This window comes from Anthonomus grandis, chromosome 5 (assembly GCF_022605725.1).
Source record: "Anthonomus grandis grandis chromosome 5, icAntGran1.3, whole genome shotgun sequence".
NCBI classification, from domain to species: Eukaryota; Metazoa; Arthropoda; class Insecta; order Coleoptera; family Curculionidae; genus Anthonomus; species Anthonomus grandis.
The window spans coordinates 347,999-373,786 of record NC_065550.1 but is presented as its reverse complement, the minus strand read 5'-3'; the positions used below and the strand labels follow the sequence as shown (position 1 = coordinate 373,786).

At 34.4% G+C, this 25,788-nt stretch overlaps 1 protein-coding gene across 3 annotated transcripts in view; it reads left to right on the top strand.

Moving 5' to 3' along the window:
- The window catches only part of LOC126736020 (tyrosine-protein kinase hopscotch-like), a 185,729-nt gene that overhangs the window by 132,013 nt on the left and 27,928 nt on the right, over nt 1-25,788 (top strand). For all 3 annotated transcript variants that reach the window (XM_050440209.1, XM_050440210.1, XM_050440208.1), the window contains exons 12-13: nt 3,510-3,644; nt 4,000-4,161. In XM_050440209.1, the coding sequence (XP_050296166.1) occupies nt 3,510-3,644; nt 4,000-4,161 (297 nt within the window). The remainder of the gene's footprint in view (nt 1-3,509; nt 3,645-3,999; nt 4,162-25,788) is intronic.

The following is a 25,788-nucleotide window of genomic DNA, read 5'->3' as shown; positions in this document are numbered from 1 at the left end:
ACCTCAGAGCAGCTACACCGCTTACTGCCATGAATGGATTTTTAAAAACTGGAGTTTGGCCAGTTAATAAGGATGTTTTCACTGTCTGCATCAGCATTTTTGCCTTCCGAAACTACAAATATTGAACAAAATGAAAACTTACCACCTAAAAACAATAATAGTGAAACTATGAATGAAACACAACTATCGGAAATTAACTTAGTTAAAGAAAAAACTCCAGAACCAATTGATATTTCCAAACCAGGTACATCAAAAGATTCAGAGGTAAGCTTTAAGATTGTTTGTCCTGAGGGTATAATTCCAATCCCTAAAATAAACCAAACTGAGAAAAGAGTTTCTCGTAAAAGAGGAAAGACTGCTATTTTATCGTCTTCGCCTTACAAAAACGAGCTAGAGGACGCTGAGCAAAAAAAGGATAAAAATTCTAACGGGAAAACTCTTGTGAAGAAAAACCTTGCACCATCACCAAAAAAGAAAAAAATTACTAAAGCCTCCACTATTCTGAAAAATAATGACTGAAGTGACAGTGAAGTTAGTGATGCGGAGTGCCTCTACTGTGGAGATTCTTACTCTTCGTCAACGGATGGATAGCATGCTCAATGTGTCACCAATCCATAACTCATGCGCAGGATTTGAAAACGAAGATGACGAAGCCGTTTTAGTTTGTGAGTTATGCAAGTAAGGTTCAATCCCATTTTGCCCGACCGTGCGGACAAAACAGGGCAATTAGCATTGTTTTGCTAAAATTACTGTAACAAAAAACTTGTAAATTTTTTATTTTATTTTAAGCTCTTATAACTTAGGCATGATATGTAGAAATTATTTTTTCGTTAATTAAAGTTTCTGTGTCAATTAATACTAAAGTTATCTTTATTTGGAGACAAACTACCCCATTTTGCCCGCCTTTTCCCTATATGATATCTCTGCATACAATAACTCATCATATGCCTCAAAAGTAAAAGTCCAAAAGATTTAAATCCGGTGAGCGAGAAGGCCAGGAAACTGCGCCTCTTCGTCAAATCCAACGTCCAGGGAAAAATGTTATTTAAATATTCCGTCAAGTTCCTACTACTGTAGGGCGGAGGATTGTCATGTAACCCATATTTGTTGTCTTCTTTAAATCTGAATATCCTCTAACAACACAGGCAGTTCTTCTCGTAAGAACTAAAGGTAAATTGCAAACGTCAAACACATAAGGCCCGACTAACTGATCTCCTAATAATTAACCAAATATTAACTGCAAAACGGTGTTGGAACTTCCGTTCGATTCTTACATGGGGAACTTCAAGCTGCTAAAGAATGGGAATTCTTTAAATTATTCACACCGTCACGGGTGAACGTAGCCTCATCAAATCCTCTATAAGGCATACAAAATACTCTGTATAATACCTTGTTAAATAATAAAAAACCGTGGAATCCATAAAAATCGATATTTATTGAAAACAACAGTACACGAGTAAAGGTAGGGGCACACATATCAGTACCGAGGACGCACCCCGTGCCCGCAGTGCAGCTCGGCCGTGTCTCGGTTGTCAACAGTACTATAGTAATCATATGGCGAAGTCTTAACATCAGCGCACCGTGCCCGAGCATGTAGCACGCACCGCATCCGTGACGAGTGGGAATAGTTTTGTTTAATTTTCAACGGTGACGGTTGTACGGTCTCGAACGAGCAATAAAATTTAGCTATTCAAAATGGAAATTGAAAGGTTAATAGAGGAAGTTTCAATCACTGTATGATTAAAAAAATGAAAAATATAGAAATACAGATTATAAGGACAGAGTGTGGAAGAAAATTTCTTTGGAATTGAACATAAAAGGTGGGTCTAAATTTATAAAACATATTTTTAATAAATTTAAATCGAAAAATTGTTAAATAATTTGTAGTATATTAGGTAGATTTTGGCAACATCCGGTTTTCTAGATGAGCGAATTTGTTTTAGTAAGCGGCTATTATAGTTTGTTCCAGTTGTAATTATTTTATACATCGTGAAATTGATTCTTTTTTCTAAAATGCATTACAGCCTATTTTACAAAAACCAAACGAAGATTGAGGTTGATATTTGAAGTGGTGTGTAAGATCAGGTGTAAAGAAATGACCTAGAAAATGTTCTAATTCATATTTTAGGATAGGAGACATGCAGTTTTTTGAAAAGTTTTTTTTAACTTGCAATGTATGTATGTATGTATGTATGTACATATGTAACTAACTATGTGTGTTCGGTGCAAATCTTGAAACTCAAATTTGACAACTTCTAGTTGTCCGATTTTGGTGAAATTTGGAACATATACGTAATTCCGGAGACAATGAAATATAGTACTATTTAGTACTAAAATTAACTAAGGTTGGTACTTCTATATGCATAAAAAAATATTAATTAATTTTTCGAAATAAAACTTCTTCAAATTAAAGTTTTTATTCAAAAATTTTAATTTGATTTTTACTTAAATAACTCGTAACGATAGTTGTATACGCAAATTCCTAATTACTCAATATACTAGGTTTTTATTTAGTTTTTAAATTTACATAAGAAAAGGTTACAAAGTTTAATTACCAATATTTTTACCACTAGATTATACATTCGTTGTTTGGGATTTTCGTCTTAGAAAATATTTTTTTACGGCGAAGAAACCAAATAACTAGTAAAAAAACACGAATTTGATACGATCTAGATTTTATTTACTACATTTTAGCGAAAAAGATGCAACATCTAAAAAAACTGGCGAATATGATCCATTAATTAAATTATTTAAATTGCCAGGGCTGTATTTTCCTGTCAATCTACGCTGCCCTCTACAGAACTAAAGAAATCTTTTAGTTGTTCTCGTATTGCGAATGCTGTATTTGTTGATCATTACCAAATTTCGAGAACATTTTTCTTTGAAATAAATTTAATGGACCAACCCAATTAAGTTTCGATCCAAACTGAATACTTTGAAGTGCGTCGTGACCGTCCAATGCGATGCGGGATGCGGCCGTGTGTCGGAGATGTGTTTTGGGAGATAACGCACCGAGACACGGCCGAGCTACGCTGCAGGCATGGTGCGGTCTCGGTACGGATATGTGTGCCCCAACCTTAAAGCGTCGTGATGACTAAAAAAATAAAAACAAAGACGCAAAATAACCGCAATTGCGACTGACGCCGCCTGGTGACTGAGCTTTGACGGTGATCGCTTCTCCGAGAATAGTAAATATTTAAATGGATTTATTTCTTAGTAACAACAAATGTGTTTTATTTTAACATACCTTAGTATTACATATTAAAGTATGACAATTTAAAAATATGGTATCAGCAATTATATAAAATTTCTTTTTTTCTCTTTTTTAATAAAATTTGTCGTTTATTCTTAATTTTGTTTCCTTTAAACTTTTTAATATCCATTTAATTTTTTTATTCAAAAACATTATAGTTCCACAATATTCCATTTATATCCTATATTATGATGCTATTTGTATGTTTACATTTTTATATAAATAAAATAACAAATTTCTTTCTATTCTATTTCAGCAATCACGGATATTTCAGATACCGCTGATATATCCGAATCCACAGATCTCACACAATTAATTTCACAGAGCGAGAATAGTTCTAGTCAAATGCGGAGAAGTTCATCAGACGATTCGCTTATTTATTTAGACTCAGGTTGGTATTCTTTAAGTAACTTACCACCAGAATCTCATAAAAATTTTAAAACCTAGAAAAATATTTTTCAAGTACTTTTTAACCATTTTTTCTTCAATCTTCAATCTTCTGTTGAAAAAAAAACAGTTACGAGTTAAAATTTATTAATAGATTTGTGCATTAAAAAAATTTGGTAGAAAGCTAACAATTTGAAATTAATTTAACAAGTTTATGAGTTATTTTAGAGCGATGTAACATATTTTTAATTACTCCATAACATTCCTTAATTACTATTTATTCTTTCTTAAACATAAAACTAATATTGTTGCCAAGCTCATTTGTTTTGTCGAACTTAAGGTAATGTTTTCATTCCCAGATTCATCTAATTCAACTTCTCCGCCAACCTCTTCAACGTTCGAATGCTCATCATTTTTTGGGGAGACAAGTTCTATGCAAAGAATAATCGCAATTAATGACGATATCAATGTAACATTAATTGGTATAATTGGGCGAGGATATTATGGAAAAGTCTTTAAAGGTAAATATTACTTTTATTTATGATTTTTATAACTTAAAATGCCCAGTATATATGAAGAGTTAGAAATCGAAAGGAAAATATTAGTAGAAAGTTACGGTCTCATTTTCAAAACATTGGTATGCGAAAACTCTCCAATATGTCAATTTTGCACGAGGATATATGGCAGTGTTGCCATACTGGACAAAAGTCCATAAAGTTGTTAAAACTTATGTAAAAGTCGGCAGTTATTAACAAAGTTAATGGAAGTAATAAATTTAGGTTAAGTATCAACCTAGTTCGTCCAATGAAAATGTCATCCTGGTACACGGTCTCAAGGAGAACTTAAATGGCGATTTGTATACAAACATTATAAGGTTATTGCCAAACAAAATGGGTTTAAAAATTCAAAAAAAGCGACTTAAATTATTGTTTCCGACTAGGCGCTAATAATCCCAACGTGAAAAAACTGAGGCCAATTTTAGTTGTATTCTGCTACCACTGTTGGATGCGAGACGAAATTTTTGCAAATAAAAAACGACTAAAAGGTTCGGGTGTTTTGTTTATAGAATTGCTAACCAGTAATAATTTAAAAATATTTAAACTTGCAAAAGATCGTTTTAAAAAACTTATGTTGGACAGTACGTGATAAAGTGGTTGTGCTCAAGGAGGGTGCAAAGGTTACCATAGAGTCCCTTGATAAACTAAGTCTGCTGAATGTTAATGGGTTAAGGTTTTTGGACAGTTTTTTAAGCATTTGTTGTCGGGTTACTTTCAACCCCTGGACCCCCAGTGCACCTACCCCTACAATTTTAAATGGCAACCCCTATTTCTTTTAGCATTTTTGTGTTCTTTATAAAATTCTACATAAACTGCATTAATTTTTTTTTTCAGAATCCTGACTTAACCTCACAAATGAGTGAAATGTAATGTAATATCATATTTTAAAACGGATTGCATTCATCGCCTGATAGCACTTTGTTTAAAAATGTTTGTACCTACACAATACATTCCCTATTTTTTTATTTAATCGAAATGTAAATTTTTCTTCTTTGATATCGGCACTACACAACATACATCAATTTAATTTTTTTGTCGTTTTCGAAAACAAAATTCTCGTTTTGCCTACGCTTGCTATCAAATGATAAGTAGGTACTTGTTCTTTATTTTCCGACTCCTAGTGTTCATTATTTATTTCATGTTCTTCTAGAATCAGTGAAAAAATCTGTGAAATCCAATTTCATAACTAATTTCAATAGTTTTCAATTATTAGTGTCGTTTCTTAAAATGGTTTATATTATTGCTGAACACTTAGAGAAATGATTTTCATTTATGGAGCTCAAAATCGTTGCTTTGCAAGAACGGCGGCCATATTCAACGAAGGACATCGTGAAAGAAATTAGGCCAGCGGCAAGCCGACTTTTGCGTGCACTAACCCAATATTGAAGTATAACCAATTGTCACTAATACTGGTCGATTAAGCATGTCTTTTTACATAAAAAATGTTAATATGCCGACGTTCGCAGTTGGTCGAGACCATAGTTATAGTAGAAGAACTTCAAAAATACGGGGTTTTAGAAAAACCTACTTTTTAATATTAAATCTATAATATCGCCGAAAGTATTTGATATATCCTTCTAATTTTTTTTTATATTAAAGGGCATACATAAGCGCTGCCAACTATCATAAAATACTTACAAAAGTTGTTTATTTTTTTTCTGAAAAAATATTAAGTTGTAAATGTTTGAAAAATTTGACCCAAATTTTTCAACAATCGAGAAACTTTTTTATTTGAAACATTATCAATATAAGGTCTGCGAGGGAGTTGCACAAAAAACTGCAGAAAAGTTTTAAAAAAAAAACTAGAGTTCTCTATTTATAATACTTTACGAAAAAGGAACGTTCAAACTTGCAGCGAGTTAACTATTCGAATATGCCAAACGCCTTTTTAAAAAATACAATATTTATTTCGTACAAACTTAGCGTAGCTACAATTTCAACTGACTAACTAAAAATTACAAATGGTGGATATTTATATGAGTAAAAAGCAAGTTAAGCATAAGCAATGGTCAGCATTCTCCATAAGGGACTGTGACATAACTCCTCCACCCCTAGTGACAGCTCTACCGCTAAGGAAGCTGGATCGACTGCTGGTTGTCCTCTTGGCATTCTTTCTGGGCACAGTATCTTTTTCTCAATTTGGCATAACATAGGTAGCTAATCCCAGTTACCAACATGATGTAGATAAGGATTGTCCAAAATGAGGGTACAGCGGGTACTCTGGGGAATTCTAGTGAAGGGTCGATTGCAACTATCTGGCTCTGCAACTCCTGAAGTTCATCTAGCTTTACATCGGTTGATGTGAAACTTAGGTTTAGTAGTGGCAATGGTTCATTGATCTTGTTTAGATCTGGAAACAGTAGTGGTTGTGGGCTGAAGTTTGTGGGTTTATCATCGTTAGTAATGATAAGTTCGTTGACCTTGGCCAAACAGTTGTTCGGAATATTAACCATATAGGATCCTATAAGTTGAACCTCTTCTTCTTGTGCTTGGCATTTCAGTAGAACTAGTGCTTCTTTTGGTAAGACAAATAACCAGTTGTTTGAGCTAGCTAACTGGTTAATTATGATGTGGTTAAGAACGACTTGTATCTGGCTACATACGGAAGTGCTTTTGACATAGGACAGCAGTTGGACTTCGCAAGGGCTAGATTCCTGAACATCTTGTAGATTAGATTTGTCACAGAGGAACAGCTGTGTGGAGACTTCTTGACAAGCCTGGCTTTGATATGCGTAATGCAATTTGTTTTTTATTATATATTTATTTCGCGGTAATATAACCTTAAACCGACTCTGTACAAGGACAGGGGCAGCATATAAATGAAATATCTCAAAATTTTCGTTAAATGTTACGGGAACATGTAGGATAAATGTAATTCTATTATTTAGAATGTAAGAGCTTATTTTTATTATTTTTTCTATTAAAAGCATGTTCTCATGTTCAATTTTTATTGGTAGTTGATTAGAACCTACTCGTTGTTCTAATTGTTTTAATTCGTTAAATAGATCTGTGGTTTTAATAATACTAGGATGCATCGTTTTAAGTTTAGCAAAAGTTATAGAGTTTTCTAAGTCTTGTAACGTAGAATCTATAAATTCATAAACATTAACAAGAGCATCAAGAATGTTTCTAATATTATTAGAATTCTGAGTATGATCAAAATCTTTTAGAACATCAGCTATTTGATTTATCCGAAATTCCAACATTTCTTCTCGCTTAGCAATTTGTAAAATTGTGTTGTTAAATTTCTTTATAACACTAAGGATTAAGGAGTTTTGGTTCATTACACTTTGAGACAATTTATTGTCGTTCTTTTGCAGTTCATCGATAAGATGGTCGTAACGTTCACCATCCGCTGCATCTAAGTTACCGGTTATAACCTTAAATGCTGAGCCTACAATATTGATCAACCCGCGTTTCATTCTGTTAGGATGTGGTACAAGCTCTTTAAGTTTATTCTCTACTCTATTTTGAATTAAATCTAATTTTTTAAGATAATCATAATTATCTGGCAGATACTGAGGATGTTTAATTAAAAGTGTAGTGATATTTATTGATTTTCTATGCAATTTGTTCATCTCCAACATTATCGGATTAAGGTCATAAAAATGACTTAAATTATATTCAAAATCGCGAATTTTAGCATGCCCTAATTTAATTGGTAGAATTCCAGGATTGTCTTCTAATTTGCTTAAGGTAATCCGATCTTGAGGTAATCCTATAGTAGCATGCAGAGTCGCACTGCAAATAATAATTTTTTTTTCTTAGCCTAAGCCTGTGGTTGCGATAAAGTAAATGTATGCTTAATATATAAAAATTACTATAAAAATTAAAAAGTAAATATATCTAATGAAAACTTAAATTAATTAACGAACCTACTTAAATATATATATCTACATTTTTTAGTCGAAACTGTACGTGGTTCTCAAAGGCCGTTTAATATTGTCCATATGTATCTTTTTATGAGAATTTGTCTCTACAGTTTTTCGGTTTTCGTCCAGGTTAACAATATGTTCTTTTCCCGAGAATTTGTCGCTAAGTTTTTGCCGACTATGTTTTTTAATAAAAATCTTTTGTTCGGGCTTAAACAACTCTGGGCTATCACGTTTCTGGTTAATGTTTTTTATAACATGTTCTTTATTTCTCATAAGAATTTCGTTAATTTTCGCGTATAGGATTTTTGATTTATCTTTATGTTCACTGATGTAATCTGATAGTAAAATGTGATCAAGATTAAAATCAAAGGGGTCATCTGAAGTTATATGTCCGTTAATTATGTCTATTGGTTTAAGTTTGGTGACTGAATGAAGGGTGTGATTATATGCTAAGACAGCATATTTTATTTTTTGGTCTATTCTTGAGTTTTTAAATCCTTGGGCATTTAAAAGTTTAACATGTTCGGAGATAGTGGAATGGAATCTTTCTATTACTCCATTAGATTGAGGGTGATTAGGCGAAATAAAATGAATTTTTATTTTATGTAATTGGAGAAGTTCTGTGATAACTGTATTTTTAAATTCGGTTCCATTGTCTGAAATAACCTGTTTGGGTATACCGTGATGTGAAAAGAAAGAAATGAGGTGGTCTGCTATTTCATTAGCCGCCAATGATTTAAGCATATAAGCTTGAGCGTATTTGGAAAAACTGTCTAAGATTGTTAAGAATTTTGTTTTTTCTAGGGTGTAGGTGTCAACATGTATAATTTCAAACGGTCGGGTAGCAGTAGGGGTTATATTCATTTCGATATTAATGGGATGACGTTCATACTTTGTTTTAATACAAAGCTCGCATTCATTAATAAAAGTTTGTACCGAATTTTTCAAATTTGGCCAATAATATTTTGCCTTAATTTTTTCTACGGTCTCTTCAATACCTCTGTGGTTACTTTTTCCTTCATGGTAGTTTTGAATAATTTCGGGTATATTGTTTTTATCAGTGACATCCAATAGCTTATTAAGACATCTTTTAAATTGAAGACTTGGCCATCTAAAATTTTTTCGGATAACTTCGCAAAAAGGTTCATAGACATCGTCATTTTCAAAATATAAATAATAAAGTTTATTGGGAACAACTATTTCCTTAATAAACTTTAAAATATCATTTTCAAAATTATTTTTACTAATCTGAACCAAAATTCTTCTTTTCTTTTCGAAAAGAATTGTTATTCTTGGTTTTGTTGGTGAATGATTTACCAAGGATATAAATATTTGGTTTGCACCATAATTAATAGGACCTTCGATTATTGGTACACCTACAATTGGATCCTGTTCTTGATTTGTATGTATGGTGTCATTTTCATCGGGTTCCTGTTCATGTTCTGGTTCCTGTTGCTCATCAGGCATCTCCCTTATGTCATCGTCGGGGTTAACAAACACTGAGGCTAAATCTACGTTATCATTATTGGTGTTATTTTCCTTAGACGTTGAGGGTAGACCAGTGCCTTCTTCTTCAAGTTGTTTGTTAAATTCTTCTATATATTTTTTCAGTGAAAAATCTCCTTCTTTAACGTGTAACTCGATACGAGATAGAGCATCTGCATTGGTGTTAGCTTTTCCTTTTTTATAAGTGATGTTGTAGTCGTATTCTTCGAGTTTAATACGCCAGCGTAAAAGTTTTGAACTTGGGTCTTTGAGCGAAAAAAGCCATTGAAGTGGTTTGTGGTCTGTGATTATGTTAAACTTTCGACCAAATAAGTAGGGCCTAAAGTATTTAGTAGCCCAGACTAAACATAAACACTCCTTTTCTATTGTAGAATAATTTTGCTCTGAGTCATTAAGTGTTCTGGATGCGTAAGCTACTGGCAATTCTCCTCCTGGAGGTCCTTGGCTTAAAACAGCTCCTAAGGCAATATTACTAGCGTCCGTTGTCAGGTTAAATGGCTTTGAAAAGTCTGGATATTGCAATATTGGCTCGCTGGTTAGAAGATTTTTACATATTTCAAAACAATCTAGAAATTCTTGGTCGTGTACAATTCTTGCTCCCTTTTTTAGACACTTCGTAAGAGGTTTAGTTATTCTTGCGAATCCATTGATAAACTTTCTATAGTATCCCAACAGTCCGAGGAATCCCTTAATTTCCTTTGTTGTTTTAGGAATTGGATATTTCTTGATAGCGATGATCTTTTCGGGGTTGGGTTTTACTCCATGAGGGGTAACGATATGACCAAGATAGGCTACCTCTCGTCGTAGGAATTCGCTTTTGTCAAGTTGTATTTTGAAGTTCGCTTCCCTTAATCTCTGAAATACTTGTCTAAGGTTTTCAATATGTTCTTGTAGTGACGACGAAAAGACGATTATGTCGTCCATGTAGACTAAACATTTCTCGTTTTGGATACCCTTGAGAATAGAATCCATTGCTCTTTGAAACGTCGCGGGGGCGTTCTTAAGCCCGAAAGGCATCCTTAGGTACTCAAAGTGTCCACTTTCTGTGTTAAAGGCGGTCTTTTCAATATCCTTTTCATCCATCTCAATCTGGTGGAATCCCGACGCTAGGTCCAAAGTAGTAAGGTACTGACACCTTCCTAATTTGTCCAATAAGTCTGTTATATTTGGAAGAGGAAATTTATCACCAATGATCTTTTCATTTAATTTTCGGTAATCCACAACTACTCTCCATTTTTGTTGGCCGGAAGCGTCCATCTTTTTTGGGACTACCCAGATTGGGCTCGACCAGGGGCTATTTGATGGTCTTATGATATTTTGATTTAACATTTTGTTTATCTGACATTCTACTTCTTTTTTATGGATAAACGGGTATCTATAGGACTTGGTATAAATGGGAATTTCATCTGTTGTTTTTATTGAGTGTTTTATTTTTGTTGTAAAAGTTAAGGGCTGGTCTTCCTGATAAAAAACGTCAGCGTATTTTTTACCGAGGTTAAGAATAGCTTCCTTTTCTTCGGGATTTAAATGATCTACTCTGATTTTTGAAGAATCTAATGTAGGATTATCGCAATGCACGTCATTAAAATTGTTGAGGTTAATGTCAGTAAAATTTTTTCGAGAAAATTTTTCTACTTCTAATGGTTCAGAAAAATCTAAAATAACTTCGTCACAAGAATTATTTAAAATCGTGGTTAGCGCATGACCATTTTTTGCTAAAGTTAAACATTCGGGGATTTCGCAATTATGTATTTTCGTGTGCGGTATTATAACTTCTCCATTTTGAATATTAGTTTTAATTTTTATGACTTGCTCGGTTCTAGAAGAAACAGTTACACAATTAAGTTCCATTTTGGTCTTATGAAATTCTAATTTGATTTTCGAAAACGGCGTTAACAGAAAGCCTTTTTTAAAATCGATATTAGCTTCTAGCAGTTTCAGATTATCTAATCCTATTAAACCGTCAAAAACATTATGAAACTTAAATAAATAAAACTTTAAGTCTTTATTTTTTTGCAATTTAAAAATTTTTGAAGCCGGTACTGTGGTACTAAATTTGTGAGAGGATTTTTGAAAAACTGTGCTAACGATAAAAGGGTCATTGATAATTCGGTCAGGAAAAAATTTAAAAGCAATTTCCGGATTTAAAAATGATTTTGTTGATCCTGAATCGATTAAAAGTTTTATACCGTATTCCGGGAAAATTATATATGATAATTCGCTGGAATTCGAATTAGTAGAGTTCAAGGATATTACTATTTCTCGTTGCTGAGATGACTTCGCTTGCGAAAATTTGATTCCTGTAGGTCATGATTTTCAGTATTCCTATCATCAGCTGTGGTTTCGTTGGCCGTCTCATATGAACTTGTCGCCTCATCGGTAACTTGGTATTCTTGATAAGGATTGTCGTACACGTGCTCTTGGTCGTAGTACGTAGGTGCATTATAATAACACATCGGAGAATAATACGGGTCAACATAGTGGGCGTTTTCGTTATCATCATACATTTCTGTGGAATATAATTCCTCAAAGATGAAATTGGGTTGGCTGCCTGTATTTCGAAATATGTTTTGATTTTTGTTATGTGGTTGGTTTGGCTTAGGGCCACTAGAACAAATGCTCATTGGTTCAGGGGCAGGCAGTGGTTTATTTTGGTTGGGTCCAAATACATTGATCTGATTTGGTCTGGGATAAATTTTAGACGACGGGAAAGGGAATCGTTGAAAATTATTTCCAGGGTTTCGTTGGAAATTATTCCCAAAATAATTTTGCCTAAAAAGGTTAAGATTTCCAGATGGAGGTCTAAAAATATTTGGCCTTGGCATTGGGGTTTGATGATTATTAAAATAAGAAAAAGGTTGGGGTCTAATTTGACTATAATTTGGTTGCGTTCTATTTTGTTGGGGTTGAGATGTATTATTTGATTTAATTTGAGGATTTTGTCTTATGTTGTTTTGAAAATAATGAGTATTATTTTCTTGAGTCACGAATTGTAAGGCTTGAGCTAAATTCAAAGGTCTCATGCATCGAATAGTTGTCCCTAAGGGTTCTTTTAGGCCAGAGAGAAAAGTTTTTAAAGCTAGTTCATTATATAACTGTTTTTTGGTATTTTTTCCTTCAATGCTGTTTTCGTTTATATCAATATGAGAGCATAAAAGATTTAAAATATGAAGAACTCTATCGTAAAATTGGCTAGGTTGTTCATTATTGTTTTGTCTCAACATGACGAGATCCCTATTAAGACATGTTTCGTCTCGTTGATCCGCAAAGTTACGCCTTAAAGTATCTTTCAAATCGTCCCAAGTTGTAACGTTTTGTATATTTATGATAACTTTTGCTTGTCCGGTTAGTTTTCCAATTAAGCAATTTAACAAAAAGATATTTTGAAAATCAGCTGGGTTTGATGCCCTATAAAAATTAGTTATAAGACTTTCACAAGTTGATAGATAGCGATGTAAATCGTTAGGATTTCCATCAAATGTCGGAACACAATTAAGATATTCCGGTTTGAATTGACTCACTATTGATGCTTTTGTATTACCGTTATTGGAAAGAAATTTATTTTCTTGAGAAGTCAATGCAGAATTGTTATTACTAATTACTACTAAATTATCGATTTCTAATTTAAAATTACTTTCAATAGGATTAAATAATTGATTTTTAGTACTTGAGTCAGCTGAAGGTTCACTTATTTTTAAAACATTTAATTCTTCGATTATATCATCAAGCTCTGACATTAAAACAAGTTTCCAATTCAAATTGCACTTACATTAATATTCCTAGGCTTATTGTTCTGGTCATATTCGGTCCTATAAGGATGATCCTTCCAGAGGCAATGTAGTCCTACTCGAAGCAGCAATCCTTGCGAAATTGCCCTATGTAGTGGCAGTTTCCCAGCAATCCAAAAAGCACTTAACGATTAACCACTTTCCAGATCACAGTTTATACAGCTCACAATGTTCTTAAAAGTCCGATGTACCGTCGAACTTAGCGAACCGTAGATTCGAATCCGTGATTTTAAAAGACTTCTACGATAGAACGACTTTACACGAATACTACCGACTGCGCCAGTTAACTATTCGAATATGCCAAACGCCTTTTTAAAAAATACAATATTTATTTCGTACAAACTTAGCGTAGCTACAATTTCAACTGACTAACTAAAAATTACAAATGGTGGATATTTATATGAGTAAAAAGCAAGTTAAGCATAAGCAATGGTCAGCATTCTCCATAAGGGACTGTGACATAACTAGCGCAAAATTCGATTACCGGGCAGTCGTCGCCTATGCTGCATTTACTGCTGCTCCAAAAATGGATAGGGTATTTATTGCTAATTTTATTTTTTTTTTAATTCCAATTTTAAATGTTAAAAAAGTTACTCTAAAGCAAATAAACAAAAAGGCATTTTTTGGGATACACCTTGCTAAGTGGAACGAAATAATAAAATATTGCATGTAAAAATTTTTTTTCAAATTATTACACTTATTGCTATTGCATTTTTTTTCATTACAAAAGACTTATAATTTTCCGTAGTCCTTGGGGTATTGGATCATTAGTAGAATACTGGGGCACTAAAATATCATTTTCATACATCCAACCATAACTTCGTGGATCTAACTTTTCGACCATACCGATGTGACTTTTGACCCAGGAATATACTTGATAAAAACACCTGGAACATAAAAAGAATAAAAATAAAGCATCTTTTAAGATACCAACTCATCATGTTAAAAAACTAATTAAAAGTAGGTACATATATCTACCTTTTAACATGCAAATAAAATGATGTTTTAGTGGGAGGAATTTCTTTGGCTGATTTTGTAGTTTCCTTTGTCAACCTAAGCCTAACTTCATTTAAATCTGTACATTTTTCATGGCGATAAAGATACAAAAAAAAATTCTCGCAATGTTTACACTTTCATCTATAGTATTTTTTCCAAAATATCGCAAATCCAGAATTTCGTGATATCGAGAATATATTTGCCATGCAGATTTTTTCCAATTTTAAAAAAAGAATTATCGCATGTATGTATTATTATGTATCGCAGCCTGTGAGTGCATGAAAAGTTAGTAATTCATCACATACTGCTTTTCCAAAATGATTCGCTATAAAGTGAATTGGAATAAATAATTTTTTGTTTGTCGAAGATGTGGCGTGTCCCTTTTCCATAATTATTTCAATGAATTCATTTTGTCTTTATTTCAATAAAAGTAGAGTAACAACACCATCACGTCAGTATCATCCGACTTTACAATGATTTTTTTTCCTGTAAATTTTTCATTAATTATATGAAATATCAGGCGTGTGTCAGCTTCTTCATGATTACAAGACAAAATATTTTCTTCTATAACTTTACTATTTTCGATCTAAGATATAAAAATCATATTATTAATTTTATTGCCAATATAATAACATAGAATAAAATGTTTTACCTTTATACTAAGATTCCCATTTTAAAGTCCTCCAGCTATCATAACAATTCTATCAGCAGGCAGTTTATCTGACGAGTCAATTAAATAAAGTCTCTGTAATGTGGTATCTTTCGAGAACCAATTATAGAATAACTTCCTATTTTATGTTGACCTTTTCTTTGTCGTTAAGAACTTTTAACGGAATCTTCAATATCATATCTGTCAAGTATTAAGGATATTTTTTTGGTGTTCCAGTTTTCTCTAAAAATATGTAGCAGTTTTTTTAATATGACATCTCCAAGATCTTCAAGAGTTTTAAACATTTTTTCATTTAGTTCTTGTAATAATAATATTCCGTCGATAAAATAAGACTCAATATCTTCAGGTTTCTCAGAAAGAATATAAATCTTAGCCCTTGATTCTAGAATATTTGCTAGTTCGCTTTTTACAATTTTTCGCATTGAGCCATCTTCATTGAAAACTGATAGAGGAATGGGCGTTAACTCGTAGCTTAGAATTTTGTCAAAGTTTAATTCGTGAAATTGGGCAGCACTTATTATTCTGCGAAACGTAAACTCGGGATTTGTAATTTTTTGTTTGTCACCTTTTTGGTATCCAATATTGTCAAAGAAGAATTACTTTATTTGACTTCGAGGTACGGTCTTCCAGAGACTAGTCTTCCTATTATTGCTGAGTCTATCTTGTATAAATTGTTTGTTATTATTTAAAGCGTGGTCTTAAAAATTTGAAAGCGGTTGTTTAATGGCTTTTGAAGCTACTTTACCAGTAGCAATATGAACCAAATCTTTAGAAGTGTTGCAAGTATCAAAAGGGTTTAACTAAACTAAATAGACATGCATCTAACACTCTAAAATATGCACGGCTCCGCGTCGCGCGGGTCGCGCCCGCCGCCCTGCTAGACAAAACAATGATGGTCGCACTTGTCGGATCGATATCTGGTAATCGGTTGCACCTAAAAGGCATTTTTTTTTTTAACTTCCTTGTAATCTTATGTACATTTCCTTCGCAGATTGTGTGTCAAAATTCCTTTAAATAAAAAAGTTTCTCCCTTGTTGAAAAATTCAATACCAAAAATACAATCTATATTAATTATTATTATTTTTTATTATCAAAAACAAAAATACTTGGAAATCATTTTGGCTAGATATTAGTGCTTTAGTATGCTCTTTATAATAATTTTTAAAAAAATCGCATAGGTCAAGTAGTTTGCAAGATTTGACAAGTTAATGTTAAAAAATAATTTTTTTTTTAATTTATGCTGTTTTTTTAGTTTTTTCGCTGTCAAAAACGCTCCGACCAATTGCCAACGTCGCCATAACAATTTTTATATGTAAAATGACCCAATATATCAAACAGTTATAGTCTCAATAAGTTATACCGTAATATTGGGTTTAATCCTAAAACGACGACTTTTGAGAGCTTTGCCGCCGGTTTAAATGTTGGACACAAGTACATCCGTGAGTTAGTAGCTAAATTTGAAGAAAGAGGATCTGTTGGTAATAAGAAAAGAAATGAGTTCAAGACTGCTAAATGAAGCCGGCCAGATTGAGGTTCTTGATGAAGTTGCTATGACTCCCTCTACGTCACTTCGTAAATTACAGATCAAACTGGAATCTCACATGAGTCGGTCAAGAAAGTATTGAAGCTTCACAAATTTCATCGATACAAACTTCTAATTACTCAAGAATTGGGGGATGATGACCCAGACCAACGTATTGAGTTTTGCGAAATTATGACGGACAAGATTATTACTCAACCCACGTTAATGAAGAATATCTGTTTCAGTGACGAATGCACTTTTTACTTAAATGGCAAAGTCAACAAACAAACCTGTCGTTATTGGAGCGACTTCAATCCTCACATTATTAGAGAGGGACATACGCAATACCCTCAAAAATTAAATATTTGGGCGGGTTTATTAGGCAATAGCATCATCGGTCCCCTCTTCATCGTGGAACTCTAAATGGTGAAATTTATGCATACATATGTTAGACACAACTATAGAACCTCTTATAGTTCATGAGGTGGAAAATCAAAGGGACGCGAATGGAAATGTTGCTCTAGATGAACATTTATTGCACTTCCAACAGAGTGGTTGGATAATTATTAGCCACAGCAGTGGATTGGTAGGAGGGCACCCATAGAATGGCCACCTAGGTCACCAGATCTGACACCTCTGGATTTTTTCTTATGGGGTCACTTGAAATCCGTTGTATTTAAAACTCAAACCAGATTGAATTCAACAATTACAACAAAAAATTCTACAGGAATGTAGAAGTATTTTACCTAAAACTCTTCAAAACGTCCGAGAACAGTTTGAATACCGACTGTACTTGTGCTTGGAGAAAAATGGAACCCATTTTGAACAATTCATAAACTAGTAAAGGTAAAGTTTTCAGTTATTCATTATCATTTAAACTAAATGGAACGCTGGTTAGTTTTGCAGATGACACCGTTTTACTCTGTAGATCAAAGTCTTAACAAATTAGAACAACCCAAATTAAAAAAGACTTTGTGGAATTAAAAAACTGGTTTCAACACAATAAATTAACTTTAAATATACAAAAAACTAACTACATGTCTTTTGCAACTTACAGAAGTTCCCTTCAAAGGCTTGGCAACATTAAGATTGGGGATTGTGAAATACCCGAAGCAACATCTTTTAAATATCTCGGTATTAAAATTGGCAATTTGTTGAAATGGGACCTTCATGTCGATGAAATGGTTCAGAAGTTAAGGGGACTTCTCTCAAAATTTATGTACCTTCAATACTTCTTGACTACCGAACATCTAAAAATTTTATATATGTCTCTTGTACAAAGTCATTTAGTTTATGATATTTTGGGATGGGGAAGCGTTTCTGAAACACATATACAAAAATTAAAATCAATTCAAAAATGGTTTTTAAAAATCATTTTTGGCAGAGACAGAATATATCCCACTGAGAACCTCTTTTCTGAAAGTAAGATATTAGATTTGCGTCAACTCTATTGTTTAGAAATCCTTAAATATATAAATAAAAACAAGATAGAGTTAAATATCAACCAAAATTCATCTACTAGACAAAACAACTTGGCATATTCAACCACGACTCGTAAAACTCATGGACAGAGGAGCTTAAAATATATATATATTTTTTTTTTATAAAAGGTAAAAAACACGAAATCTACAGCATCACAAATAGATTTAATAAAATTACGAAGGTTACCTGTTTCGCTCGACTAGAGCATCATCAGACCTAAACAATAATTAAAATTATGTAACCCGAAAAAAGGAGAATTCAACAAAAACTTACCATAACATACACAAAACACCTGACATATAAGTAAACAAAGCTTACAATAAAGTGGCACTATCTATATACAAAGAACTCAACTAAACAATCAAATCACTTTATCAAACATTTTAGAAATCTAATCATTTAAGAGTCTAGAACTACTTAAGGTTATTAAAAACTAGGTGGCCATCAAAATCAAACCTTTCATTAACACAGGACAGATCTGGGCTTTTAAAAGCTTTACTCCATTGTCTCCAACAAGTCTAGTTTTTGACTTTTGTTGCATTGATGCAGTATTTTTATATTTTTGCTGTCAGGAAAATTATGTTTGGAGTCGAGGAGGTGAAATCATCGTCATGGGTGATTTTAACGTTCACAATATCAACTGACTGCGCTTCTGCAACAAGAAGGACGATGAAGGACGAGAAGCTGAGCTATTTGCCACCATATGCGGGCTTACGCAGCTTGTGGAGGAACCTACCAGAATCCCCGATCGAGACGGCGAGTTCGCGAGTCTCCTAGATCTGATCTTGGCTTCAGACCCTGACTCGTACACTGTATCAGTACATCCCCCCTAGGAAGATCGGACCACAAATTGATAACAGTCTCTTGCCAGTTGGAGGTTAAAACGCAGCATCCTCCGATGCCGCGGAAGGTATGGCACTATAAATCAGCAGAGTGTAACCATCTTCGGGAATTTGATCGCTCATTCCCTTGGTAAGAAGTCTGCTTTAGAACCAATAACATCTCAGAATGTGCAAACCAAATTACAGAGACGATCTTGGCAGGAATGGAAGCTTATATCCCTTTTTCTACTAAATGCGGATCAAACAACAAGCAATGGTTCAACCTGAATTGCAAAAAGGCAGTAAACACTAAAAACGCAGCATATCGCATATGGCGTCAACATCCTTTCATCGAAAATCGGAGGAACTTTTTAGCCTCCAGAAATAGCTGCAAGCAAATTATTGATGAATGCAAAAAGAGTCACAACAACAGGATCAAAAACAAACTGCCCAAATGGAACAAGATCTTTCTGGTCGGTATCGAAAGCCGTTAGTCAAGGATTTGCTAAGTCGGCCTTGCCACCCCTAATAGCAGATGATGGTTCTTTCGCGGTAACAGCAAGGGAAAAAGCCAACTTACTGGGTAAACTCCTCGCGTCTAATTCTACTCTGCACTCGCAAGGCAAAACACCGCCATATTTGCCAAGGGTGAATTCATCGATGGGAGAAATTTCGTTTCCCCAACGAATTATAAATAAAATTCTTAAAAGCGTAGACACCAACAAAGCTTCTGGACCCGATGGAATTCCAGCCCTAATACTAAAACATTGTGCAGACGAATTGACTCCTCCCTTATGTAGACTGTTCACGGTATCGTATAAGCAGGGCCAATTTCCAACAACCTGGAAAACTGCTCGAGTGCAAGCTGTACCCAAAAAGGGTAAGAAGACGATGCCCTCCAATTACCGCCCGATTGCATTAGTTTCAGTAATATCGAAGATTATAGAGAAAGCAGTCAACCAACAATTGTTAAGATATCTGGACTAATCAGCGATCATCAATACGGCTTCCGAAAGCTTAGATCCACCGGCGATCTTCTGGCCTACGTCACACACTTGTGGACGGAGGCCATGGAGAAGCACGGCGAGTCCCGCTCAGTCGCTCTTGACATTTCCAAGGCATTTGACAGAATGTGGCATGAGGGACTACTAACCAAGCTCTTCTCAATCGGCATACAAAACTCATTATTGAATTGGATCAAAAGTTTTCTTGAACAACGAACAATCCAAGTAGCCGTCGATGGATACCTCTCCGACAAATTTAACATTAACGCTGGAGTCCCTCAAGGATGCATTCTATCCCCCACCCTTTTCTTAACCACTGTCAATCCAATCTACAGCTTTGCGGACGATAGCACACTTATTTCCACATTTAAGTCCGTGAAACCAACAACAGCCGCAAGTTCTCAGTATCTTAGGCAGCAACAAGTAGCTTCAACCAACAACGATATTAGAGCAATCTTGGAGTGGGGCGATAACAATTTGGTCAATTTTAACGCTAAAAAAACGCAGGCTGCAGTATTTACGATGAAGACCTTGGTGGCCCGGAGCTGGTTATGGCAGGGAAAACATTGCCAATGAAATCATCTTTACATCTTCTAGGAGTCGAGGTCACCAAGAGTGGGTCCTGTCATGACCACGTTGCCGAGGTCGCCAGGGCGGCTTCCAAAAAACTCGGAGTGCTTTTCAAAACGAAAAAACTGTATACACCAGAACAGCTGCTGACTCTTTATAAGGCTCAAATACGCCCTTCCTTCGAGTATTGCTCGCATGTCTGGAGCTCTGCACTCAAGCATAGTTGAAACCTGCTGGATTCTATACAGAAAAGAGCTATTCGTCTTATCGACAAACCAGAACTAACAAAGAGTCTGGATAGTCTGGAGCACAGGAGAAAGGTGGCTGATCTCTGTTTATTCTACCGTTATTATCACGGTAAGTGCTTCTCTGAGCTGGCAGGCCTGATTCCACCCAGGGTTGTTCCGGCAAGAAGGACGCGTCTAGCAGTTGCGGCTCATCAACATCGAGTCCACCTGCCTACCCCAAGGACGTCGCTGTATCGGGACTCATTCATCTGGAGAACATCTTCTTTGTGGAACGGGCTTCTACCTCACATATTTCCCGACGCATACAACCTACAGCGATTCAAGATAATGTAGCGTTTTATTTTTCTATTTCTTATGTTCACTAACGCTCCATTGATATTTCATTAATTTCAATAATTATATTAATAATTTCAGTCAACTTCTTTTATCGATTTTTCTTTAAATTCACACTGTCAATGACACATTACTACTGTAACGCATCACTCTCCTGGTTTTATTATTTATGCTTTCTGTTGACGGTCCGTCACTCTTCTGGTTGGTCTTAAGCCATATTTTAGCGAGTAAGCGGCTATAAGCGTCTTTAAGACATCTCATTCGAGCGATCAAGTCATGACTCCACCGCATAAGGCGCTTCAAGCGTTTGTTAGCGGTCTCCCGAGACCGCTAATAAACTCGATATGTCAAAGTCAAAGGGAAGCTATACAAACAGTAATAAACAATAAATATTGATATCAATTTTTTGATATTTTTTTAGAGTAGAAGCATTATATTTCTTAGTATTAGTTTTAATTTATTTAATATTAATGTCTCATATACATTAATAGTTAAGACATCCAAACCAAATAAAAATGCAGAAAATAATAAATTATCAACAAAAGAGCGAATAGATTTGCAAAAAATACAGTGAAGAACGTAAAGGTGAGGTTGCGCGGATATTTTTTTTAAATTGATTTTTTATTAGTTTGTGTTTATTTCTGTGTGATCTCAAATATGAGTGAGGTTATGTTTACGCCAGTAACTTTTTTGTTTATTGTATTTCCTCTTGATCTGATCCTTAAAATGTATGGAATTGGATTTAGACTCAAAACGTTTTGAAAACTTAGACAAATGGATGTTTTCATGGTTTAGGTCAGTCTCCAAAGCGAATGCAATACCGATGAAAGGTATAGTTAATATTTAGTAATATTTAGACTCTGACAGCTGTTAGACATGACGTCATTCGAGCGCAACCATATGATGACGTAACGCTTAAGACATTGTAAGGCAATCGAGTAAGACGCTTACTCGCTAAAATATGGCTTTAATTAATGTTTTCTCTGATTGGGTTGACATTGACAGCTCAGGCGAGAGGTGGGGTCGTAACTTATTTAGTCGGTATTGCATCCATTTTGCGAGGACTTGTTCCCGTGTCGCAGGTAGAAGCGCACGTAAAAGGTCAGTTTTTTATTTCCGAAATGTGTGAAGCAGGAAGTGGCCAATATGGTTTATAATTTATAGTCCTTAATCTTGTTCCTTTAGGGAACTGTTTATTTCATAATTCTGGTGCAGGATGCCCGAGATTTTGATGGATAGATAATGAAACTTAGCAAGGTGAGTGTGTCACATTTTGAACGCCATTCATTTTATCGACAGTGAATACAAACCGTTGTTTTAGGGTTTTACTTTTCCGTTTTCCTCTTTGTTCTTCTTCAATTGTTGATGGCTGCAGGATTTTGATTTCCCCGGGAAATTGCTGAAAGCGGTGGAGCTGGAGCCCGAACTAGAGCTAGTATTAGATATTCCCAGTCCGGATAGCTAAGCTACAAATGGCATACATTCACAGCCTCGATTTTGAAGGTTAATCGTTCATTTCTTGGAGGAATATACAGGCCAGTTCATTCCATTTATTTAAATATCACTAACCATAGATTTTTCTCACTTATTTAAATTTTTACTAAAATATCTTTAATTTCAATTTATTGCTACAAATATTTAATCAATATCATAATTTAATATGTCAATTTCTTATCTATAATTTTAGTTATTTTTTTTTGTTCAGTATTTTTCAGTACCTTTTTTGGTAGTTAAGTAGATATAACTCGGTTAAGGCTGATATGCCTTAGGTAAAAAGGTTCATGAACTTTCCCCTGCCTAATACAAAGATATACTAAAAACTTTAATAATTGAAATTTATTTTTCAAGTGCTGAAATCTACCTAGTAGGGAAATCATAATTTAAATGTTACTTTTGTCAAACTTATTTTAATCATATCAACATTATTCATATTTTAATTCATAATAAATTATTAACATTTAACAGATTAGAACATGAGGTGTATACATATCTTTGATGTAAATATAATTTGGTTGTATTGTTAAGATATTTTCTTTTGCCTCTTTAAATCTACTTTATCCAGGGTCATTTAATTGTTAATTGAAACCTATATACCAAGTGTTTTTCTTAGTTTTCTTTTATTTATAAAAAAAAAACTAAGTGGCGCCCTCTTATTTAATAGTTATAATCAAGTACAGATTCTTTAATAGCCAGTCATAAGTGAACCTTCGAACAGCCTCCAATAATTCTGAGCTACCGTCTGCAAACTCTTGGCAAAATAGTAACACTGTAAAGTTAATGCCCACAAATATCTTCGCGCAAGCACCACTCCAAGAGTGACATAGGACTTTTTTCTTGTGCTTGTGTTTACCATAAAAAAAAATCACAATCATATTAACCAAATTAACCAAAAAATTTAGTTTTAAAATAATTTCACGTTATATGGAAACTATAAGATTACAACTCAAACGTTTCTTTTTTATGCTTTTCAGTCGCAATATTATCGAAATTAATCTCGCGTAGTAACTAAGTGGACAAGGCGGTCTTCTTGCATGCTTGTACGCAGACGATTTTTTTTTCAATTTAATTTTTAAAAATGACCTTTCGCTTGATCTATTAGTTACCATCATTGAGAGATATAAATGGATCATATTTTTTTATAAAATAGTATATAGTAATTATTAACTCATATTTCATTTAAATACGAGGGTGGCCCCAGAAGTACCCGGCCTGACCTAGAGATGTCGGTAGTAGTTTGAAAAATATCAGTGTATTAGAAAGTATACAATCTATAAAGCATATGTTTCAAGTTTGAAGACGCCACGTTGTTTGGTATTTGTTTGGCAGCCATCAATAGTGAATGTTTTTAGTGAATTTGTGAAAATGGAGAAAACTGGTCATCATTATGTAATACAATACTTTTATTTGAAAGGCCTCAGCCCAACCAATATAAAAGCTGAACTGCATTCTACTCTGGATGAGTCTGCTCCTTCGTTAACAACAGTAAAATATTGGGTAGCAGAGTTTAAACGAGGCCGTACGAGCTGCCAAGACGAGCATCGCAGTGATCGACCAAATGAACTGACGACTCCAGAAATTTTAAAGAAAATTCACAAAGTGGTACTGGATGATCGTCGACTGAAAGTACGCGAGCTAGCGGACATAGTAGGCATTTCAAAAAGTGCGGTACATCGCATATTAACTGAAAATGTTGACATGAACGAAAGCTGTGTGCAAGATGGGTGCCGTGTTTGCTCACACTCGAGCAAAAACAGTGTCGTGAAGATGTTTCAATTGGGTGTGTAGCGAAATTTAATAGCAACGAAGCAGAATTTTTGCATCGTTTCTTAAGCATGGATGAAACATGGGTCCATCACTTCACACCTGAGACAAAAGAACAATCAAAACAATGGACTCAAAAGGGAGAACCGGCTCCAAAGAAGGCGAAAACCGTTTCATCTGGAGGCAAGGTCATGGCGTCGGTTTTTTGGGATGCGCAAGGGATAATGTTGATGATGATTCTGATGATTGAACAATGATTCTGTTTTTCCTTCAATGTGGAAAAAAGCGAAAGTTAGCCCCTTACTCAAGACGTTAAATCCTCGTACATTAAGCGATCTGAGGCCAATAAGCATTCTTCCAACGCTATCAAAAATATTAGAAAAAGTAATGGAGATGCAGCTTCAGAAATATGTTAAAGACAACTTAATTTTACCAGTGACACAATCAGGGTTTAGATCAAACCACAGCTGTTGTACGGCATTGGCCTCTATAACTGATGATATTTTATCAGCACTTGATTCCAATAAACTAACTTTACTGGTAATGCTTGACTATAGTAGCAAGGCCTTTGATACTCTCAACCATGATCTTTTAATAAATATTTTGTCATTTGTTGGTTTAGGGGAGGGGGCATGCGCGTTGATTGCTAATTATCTTAGAGATAGGTATTAAGCTGTTTCTTATAATGGCGTAGATTCTGGTTTTTTAGAGATTTCTTCTGGCGTGCCTCAGGGCTCCATCCTTGGGCCAATTCTTTTTTCAATCTATGTATCAAACATGGCAAAAATATTCATATCATCTAAGCAGCACTATTATGCTGATAATACTCAAATATATCTCTCATTTGAACCAGGTGAAAGTTCCCAAGCAGTGGCTGCCATTAATTATGACCTTGCAAGCATTTACGAGTTTTCTAAAAATCATTGCTTACAATTAAATTCTATAAAATCAGCATTTATGCTGTTTGGAGGCAAGGGTAGCCGTAAGAGTTTTTTACAGTATTATAGGGACCTAATTCATATCAATAATGAGCCTATAAAACACGTCGAGCACTGCAAGAGCTTGGGTTTGATTCTGGATAGTGACCTGCGATTCACGCAGCACGTAAATTCATGTATTCAAAAAGGATTTTTAAACCTTAAAAATATGTATACACATCGTTACGTTTTAAATAGAAAAACGAAAATTCTACTGTGTGATTCGCTGGTCCTATCACAGCTTAATCATTGCGATGCAGTGCATAGTCCATGCTTGAGAACTGCTGAAGAGAGTAGAATTCAGAAACTCCAAAATGCGTGCCTTAGATTAATATATGGCATAAGAAAGCGCAACCCCATAAAACACAAGCTTAAGGAAACCAGGTGGTTGACTATGCACAACAGAAGGATTTTTCACGCATCTTCAATGTTTTTTAAAATAATTAATTTAGGATCTCCACCGTACTTATATAATAAAATAAAATTTCGCACAGATGTTCACAATATTAATACCCGGTATAAAGGAAGGCTAACACCT